The sequence below is a fragment of the Aythya marila genome (genome assembly GCF_965140915.1).
Source record: "Aythya marila genome assembly, chromosome: 2".
Lineage (NCBI taxonomy): Eukaryota > Metazoa > Chordata > Aves > Anseriformes > Anatidae > Aythya > Aythya marila.
This window is the reverse complement of record NC_139043.1, coordinates 148910055-148917956: the sequence shown is the minus strand read 5'-3', so window position 1 is coordinate 148917956 and position 7902 is coordinate 148910055. Positions and strand designations below refer to the sequence as shown.

General features: G+C 50.4%; 1 protein-coding gene across 1 annotated transcript in view; it reads left to right on the top strand.

The window, feature by feature from the left end:
• Window positions 1-2607: 2607 nt before the first annotated feature.
• Window positions 2608-7902, top strand: part of KCNQ3 (potassium voltage-gated channel subfamily Q member 3) — a gene marked incomplete at both ends in the record, with an annotated part of 191769 nt that continues 186474 nt past the window's right edge. The window contains one exon of the mRNA XM_082752137.1: window positions 2608-2954. Coding sequence (XP_082608263.1) covers window positions 2608-2954 — 347 coding nt within the window. The remainder of the gene's footprint in view (window positions 2955-7902) is intronic.

The window sequence follows — 7902 nt, the reverse complement described above, 5'->3', positions numbered from 1 at the left end:
CCTTGGTTAATGGAAATAATTTACATCTTCCCCCCCCCCCCAAAAAAAAAAAAATATATATATATATATAAATTTATCATTCCCATTTCTTGTTGAACATTCACTGTTGTGGTTCAAAACTGTGATGAATTGGTTAGCTATAAATTTTCTCTCCTTCCCCCTTCTCCTCCTGCCTCTTCCCATGCAGTTCTGGGATGAAGGTTAAGGCACAGGGGGTTATCTGGATAAGCGCTCTGTTCTCAGCGCCCCATACATCCTCGCTAATGCTTACAGCTCCCCTGTGGTATTGGAAAGCATCATCGCTATTGTACTGAGGTAGAACAGGAGCTGGAGAGAGATAAATGGCCTAGTTATCCAAACTTCCTAGCCTCCCACAGCCCTCATTGGGAATACAGCCTACAAATGCCATTTGGATGATGCTGATAGATGTCAGCAGAGCAGGGAGCAGAACTTGCATGTTCCTGGTGCCACACCGGGGCGGTGATTTTGGGAATGGCCTTGGGGCTATGGGGATTTTGGGAAGCCTGCCCCTGGCTGCTGATGCCACAGGTGTGCAGGTGAGACCCCGTGGTGCCTGTTCACATCTGCCCTTGGACAAACCCCTCAGGGATATGAAGGCTGGAAAAAGGCTGGTGACCGAGATGGTGTTAACACTGGAGCTCACTGGTGAGTGGAGGGCAGAGGTGGTGGCCACAGGCTGGGAGGGGAATGGTAGCAAAGGGGAGTTGCGGGCTCTCAGAGCCTTTTTTTTCTTTGACACAGAAGCTGCTCGATTTTTCAGAAGGTCCAAATACCTGAGGGAATAAAGTCCTTCTCCCCCAGCATCTTCTTGCAGTGACAGACATGCCTGTGACATCTCCTACAGGGTGCTGTGAAGTGGCCCCTGCAAGCCTCTGGTGGGTCCACCTCCAGGAGCTCCCTTTCCATTTTTTTATCCTTTCCTGGTATGCGAAAGAGAAGGGACCACTCAGATCATAAATCCTTTGGGGGAGCAGGAGCTGCTCGAGTAGGTGGCAAATCTGCTTCCCTTATAAATCTGGAAGGGCTTTTGGGTGTCTTGGCATCTCTTCAGGAGATACCAGGAAAACTCCCCCATCTGGAGGAGGGGGACTTCTCAGGAAAACAACCAGCAATCTGTAGGGCTTTGTCTTTTTTTTTTTTTTTTTCTCCCTCTCTCTATTCTTTCTTTTTTTTTTTTTTTTCTCCCTCTCTCTATTCTTTCTTTTTTTTTTTTTTTTTTTTTTTAGATATTATCTGACAAGGAAGATTCGATCAGACGATCAGACCCTTGGTATCCTCCCAAGGTATGTGAATGCTCAGCCCCGCAGAGAGGTTTTTCACGGAAAATCACCTCTAGGAGGAAAGGGGATCCTCCTGCTGCGCTGTGGCGGAAATCCCAGGGCATGCGGGCTGCAAAGCACACAAAAGCTGTCTCCTCCCGGCTTCTCAGCCACCAAACTGAGTGGGGAAGGAGAGTGACCATCACAGCCCCTCTGGATTTAGGGTCGGGGCAGGACCCGGGGACTGATACACATTTGGGGGAAGGTTGTGGGGTGTTGTGGAGCTGCTGGATCCCAGCCCTGGAGCCCCGGGGCAGAAGCAGCATCCCCTCCCCGAGAGAACCGTGCCCAAACCTGAGCCCTGGGTGGTTAGGGGCTGCCCGGGCGTCCTGCCCCCACCCCACCTCCGTGCTTAGGGTATCGGCTCGGCTCGGCTCCGAGCGAGCCCTGCTCGGCGGGCAGCGCCTCCAGCCGCCTCTCCCGGCATCCTTCATCCTCCTCCTCCTCCTCCTTCCTGCTCCGCGGGGGGCCGGGGATGCCCTCCCCCTCCCTCCCCTCCCCTCCCCTCGGGGGGTGGTGTGTGTGCGGATGGGGGGGGTGTGGGTGGGCTGTGATGCTGCGGGGGGATCCCCCGGTGTCGAGAGGGGTCTCCCCCTCCCGCCGCCTGCCGGGATCTCCCCGCTCGGATCCTCCGGCGGCTGATGGGGGGATGCAGGAGGGGAGGGGGGGGCTGACAGCCGGTGTTTTTTTCATTTGGGAGGGGTGATGGACGGGTTTGGGGGGACAGGGGGCTGAGCAGCTCCCCCCCCAGGGCTGGGAGAGAGGGGGGGGGCAGGCGGCTATTTGCTGGTGCATACAATGGGCCACTCCCTAACGTGAAGGCTGGGGGGGGTGGGGGGGGGGAAGGGGGGAGGCAGGCAGGAGCTGGGAGGAGGAGGAGGAAGAGGAGGAGGGGTAGAAGGGGGGAGGAAGGGGCTCGGGCATCGGGCTGGTAAATAAACTCCGCGATGCTTCCCCTCCCAGGTGCCTACCGCGCTGCTCCAGCCTCCCCTCCGCCCGCCGGCGGGGATGACCTGAGGGGGATGTGACCGCCTCCCCCCCCCTCCATCCCCCCTTCCCCTTATTATATATATATACATATATATATACCCCCATCCACGTATATATATATATACATATATATATATATATATATATATACAAACACACCACCCAACCATCCGGGGGGGGAGCTGGGGGGGGTGGGGGGGAGGGCGGGGAGCTCGGATCATGGCCTTGGGGCTCCCGGGGCTGCCGCCGAGCCGCAGCTCGCCTCCGGGGCCCGGCCATGGGGCTGAAGGCTCGGCGCGGCGCTAGCGGGGCGGCGGCGACATCGGGCGGCCGGGCGGCGACTGGAGGTGGCGGCGGTGGCGGCGGAGGTGGCGGCGGTGGAGACCCCGAGCAGGGCTCGCTGGCCCTGGGGTCCGGAGCCGATCGCGACGGGACTCTGCTGCTGGAGGGCGGCGGGAAAGAAGAGGGGGGCAAGCGGAGCCCGCCGGGCTTGGGGCTGCTGGCCAAGACCCCCCTGAGCCGCCCGGTGAAGAGGAACCACGCCAAGTACCGACGGGTCCAAACTTTGATCTACGACGCCCTGGAGCGACCCCGAGGCTGGGCGCTGCTCTACCACGGCTTCGTGTGAGTACAGGCAGCGGGAGCGGGACCCCCGGCCCCCGGGGATCCCCGGGAGGATGCGCCTGGGGGCCCCTTTTTGCTTCATCATCCCCGGCCGGGGGATTCGCTCCCAGCGCCGGGGGAACGGCAGGGACCTCACTAAGGGATGTGCTGGCTGAGTGGTTTTCTTATTATTACTCTGACTCCTTATTCTTATTCTTTTTTTCTTATTCTTACTCTTTTAATTCTTGTTCTTATTCTTATTATTTTATTCTTATTCTTTTTTTTCTTATTATTTCCTTCTTACCATTTTTTTCTTACTATTATCCTCTTATTATTCTTTTTTTCTTATTCTTTTTTTCTTATTCTTTTTTTTCTTATTATTTTTTTTCCCTCTGGTTTCCCAAAACAAACGGTTTCTTTCGAGCCCGTGGCTCCCTCTGGCCGTGCCCCCGCGTCGCCTCAGGGCGCTGTGCCCAAATCTGCGCGCCTCAACCCCTGGAAGCGGGATAGGGGAGCGGGAGCTAGCTCTGAGCGGGTTTAAGGCTCGAAGTGCTTAAGGGGACGCTGCCGGCTTCAGTTCAGCACAGAGCATTACATGTGGCTAAACTAGCTTTTATAAACCCCGTGTGAGCCGGCTCCTACAGTAGCTGAAGGTGGCAAACGAAAGCCATCAGGTTTCAGTCCACTGAGTGTTACCCTGCAGGGCATGAAGCCCAGGCACTGCAGCCCTTTCCACCAGAAAGTTAAACCAGCCACAGGCAGAGACGAAACAAACTCGTTTTCTGGCCCAAAGGTGCCAAGGTAAATTAATGACCACTGGCATTCCTAAAAATTCACAACCCTTAAGCTTTTGTAAGAAAATAGAAAAAAAATAAGGCTGCTTACAGCATACAATGAAGTTGGCAGAGTCCTGTTAAAATAAATGTGCGCTTTTTTAGTGTTATGAATGTGTTTGAAAACCCCAGGGATTATCAGTGATCGTGGTGTACTATTTCTCTTGAAAGCTGTAACGTATACAGAGCTCTGTGTGATAGAGGCTTTAAGCAGTGATTTCTGAAATTGCTTCATTTGCCAAAGACAAAGTGCTCTGGGCTGCATGGGCTGCGAGCCTGGAGCTGGATTTTGGGAAGCCCTGATCACCAGTGTAGTTCTTGCACTTGCAGATAAACACCTTGAGTGTAGGGCTGTGATTCTACCTTCCGGCAAATTTCTCGTGGATGTTTGCAGGGATTTAGCCCTGGGCGAGAAGTAGAAGGCAGCGTTATGTGCCATTCACCTATCGCTACCCCCCTCTGCTCAGTATTTTCATGAAGTGTGTCTTGGGACAAAGGCTCCTGTTTTCCAGCTTGGTTTTTGTGACAATGTGGACACCAGCTACCATCATGTGTTGTTTTTTTTTCTTTTTCTTTTCTTTTTTTTTTTTTTTTTTCCTTTGGAATAAATTGTGGTAGCAGGCAGGGAGAGACAGCATTTGGGGCCGGGGGAAGATGCTGTGCTGGGGGAGGCTTTTTGTACAGAGCTCGCTGTTGGGTTGTGCTCGGTATTGCATAACATGGTTCCTGCCTGGGGAGAGCTGTGTCTGGACGGAGGCGCACCTCCCGCTCCTCCTGCCTCACTCAGCCCACGCAGGCTGCATAAAAGAAGCTTTGGCACACGACAGAACCTTACAAGAGCGTGGCATCTCTCTGTGGACAGCCATGGCAGCTGGGTCAAATCCATGCCCAGGCTCCTGCCTGGGAACAAGCAATGGGGTGGTGAATGGGGCTAGAGAGGCTAAGGTGGGCTAAGTCACATTTGTGTGCAGTGAGTATAAAAATTTCCACGTTACAACATTCATTTTAACTAGCTGCCTAGGTGTGTGGCTACCCTTCAAATCCCTGTGTAACCTGGATCATAGAATGGGCAAAAATGTAATTTTGTAGGGTTTGATCCTTCTTAGGAGTGGCCCCAATGTTCTGTGTGGCCAACAGCTCCTTGGTGACTGCAGTCCTGCAAAACGCTGAGATGTGATCCTGATGCGCTCCCACACAAATCAGTAAGAGTATTGGCCAGTCAATGAACATTAATGAAAAAACACCTCTAGGAGTCTTTATCCTTAAGGGAAGTAAAACACACAACTCCTACCATGCTTCCACTTCTTTTGGTGAAGGTTCTGCTGTGCCCCTTTGAACATCAGCGGGGAAGACACTGTCCCCTAGGCAGGAACCCAAAAGTGCTTTCTCGGCCAGATCCTCCCCAAACTTTATCGAACTTGATGGGGAGATGAGGGAATGCTGCTCTGTGGGGTTTTTATGGCATTAAGATTGAGGAGAACAGGCTTCCAGATGAGCAATGCTGGCTCAGCAGAGAGCATGGCAGTGCTTCCAGTTGGAGTACGTGTCCTGTCCCCTCAGGAGGTATGAGCACGGAACACCTTGAGCAGCCACCCAGTGCTCTGCCTGGGCTCTGCCAGCCCATCCCCTCCTGAGTCACCCAGCGGTGCTCTGCAGTCCAAGTTTCTGCTCAGTCTCAGCATCTTTTTGAACTCAGCAGAAGCTGTGGGCTCCTACCTCGCTACACAATCAGGCCCTACAAAAGAAACCCTCTGAAAGTGATGGAGCAGCATGCTGAGATCTTGCTGCCAGCTTTCTGAGCTTGTTCCTGTGTCTGGAGAGCAATGACCTGCTCGAGAGCAGGAGCAGTGCAGCAGGGAAGCAGCACTCTGAGTTGATGTCTGAAGTCTTTGTTCTTGCTTTCAGATGAAATGCCTTTTAGCCTTTTTCTTTCTGAAAAGGAGTCCCTCTCAGGCTGGAGGTGCTGCTGTGACGCCGTGCAGTGCTGTCCCGGCAGCTCCCCATTGCTGCTTTTCACACGAGAATGCTTTACACTTTATTTTGGGTTGCTGAGAGATTGATCGCCAACCTTTCCATAAAGTCTACAAATTTGCCATTTTACTTAGAAAGGAAAGTCCCATTTATCCTAATAAAACATCATACTTCATCTCATTCAGAGTCACCTTTCAGCAGATATCAATATTTTTGCAATACAACCAAATTAAGAGTAAGACAGTTGCTCTCATGTCTGTAGGACTGAGAGAATAAACAGCTGAGGAACAAAAGGGGTTGCAGCATGGGTGGCTGTGATGGATTCCTCATAAGGTGCTTAAGGAAGGGCTGATGCAAGGGGCTTTGGTGCTGTCTATCCCAGGATTTCAGAGGTGGGAAGCTGCCAATGGAAGAGGCTTGCATTTTTCAGACACTCTGAGGATGTTGTGTGAGGGCAGGAAGGGGCTTTGCAAAGGTTTTTGCAAAATTTGGATGCCAGAAAAAAACAACCTACCTTTTAAAAGGGTAGTGCAGATGGGAACTCATTAAATTGTACAGTGATGCCCATATGGCTGCGAAAGGGTCATGATCCTTCGTGCATCTCCCTGTTCTAATGTGCACATAAATAAGGCTTGACACGGTTCCTGGTGTAAACAGTTCATTTGTTTTAGGTGCAGTTGGATCTACTGAAATGATTCAATCCCTTGAAATAATCGAATGAGAATGCAAAAATATGATCAGGCCCATCCAGGCCATAGGGACAAGATGCAGGGGAATTTCTGGTGTCAGTTTTGGCATTCAGCCTTCAGTGGCAGTGATTTGCAGAAAGATATAGGAGAGAGATTTCTTGTGATTCTTCCCCCTCCCTCGTCCTGCACATCTGAGTTTGCCCTGAGTTTGCTCTGTGCTTATAGCACAGAGAAAGGTGATTTGGTCCCAAAGAAGCTGACTCCATTTCCTTCTCCTGAAAACATCTATTCCCTGTACGTACTGCTGGGCAGATTTACCTTTAAAGTTTGCTCTGCCAGAACACCAGTGGTCTCAGACCTGGTGGCAATATCTTGTTGGGGTGGTTGGTAAGAGAAAATATTGACTTTCCCCATGAAAAAATTCACCTACTCAAAGCTGAACACCTACTGCACATTTGCAGGAATGTATATGTATATGTATATGTATATGTATATGTATATGTATATGTATATGTATATGTATATGTATATGTATATGTATATGTGTGTGTATATATATTAATATATATATAATATAAAAACAAAACACACAACTGTTGAAATCTTTGAGATTTTTCATTTGGAAATGGTTCGTGGGGGTGGCAGGTCAGGCTACAAGTTATCCCTGCTCTTTTCTCCCTGTAGGTGTAACTACAGCTCCCGTGGTGCACTGAGCTTTCCTTTGTGCTGAGCATCACGCTGTATAGCAGGAATCCCCTGATGCTGAGCCTCGTGGGATGAGTGGTTTGGCCAGGATTGCTGACTTGAGCCCTGCTCACCTCCATGAAATGTCCAAATGCTTTATTTATGCACAAAAACACAAATTAATTTAATGGGAAAAAAAAAAAAAAAGAAATAAAGATTTTGATTTTTCTGTTTATTTTTAATTATAAACAGAAAGAATTTGGTGGATGATGGACAGACTCCAGAAAGGTAACAGAATTCAGATCAACTTTGCAATGGCAATTTGTGGAAATTTTTCAGCCTGACTTAATGAAAAGAGAGGCTGAAGGAGAGGTAGCTAGGAGATATTCTTATTTTCATACCATCCCCCGAGACAACTGCAGCCATTACTTTCACAGAAAAATAAGACTAGGAAAAGGCTCAGGACTGGATTTTCCTTTTTTATTTTTATTTTTTGAAGAGTGTGCGATATTGGCTGATCTCTGCTGCTGTGGATCACCACAGAATACCTCCTGATGGGAAAGGGGAAACCACGGGGAACACATGAACGCCCTTCCCTATTTCCCATCTAATCATATTTCAATACCACCTGGAACAAACAGAGGAGGCAGAGGGATATGATCATTGGTGTTTCTGGGAACCTCTTGGATGACTGATCCTGGGTGGGCTGTTTGTGGGAAAGGGTGTTGAGGGACTTGAGGAACAGGTTGGGTGTCTGGGGACTTTCCATTATTTTCCTCTTGGCCCTTCGGG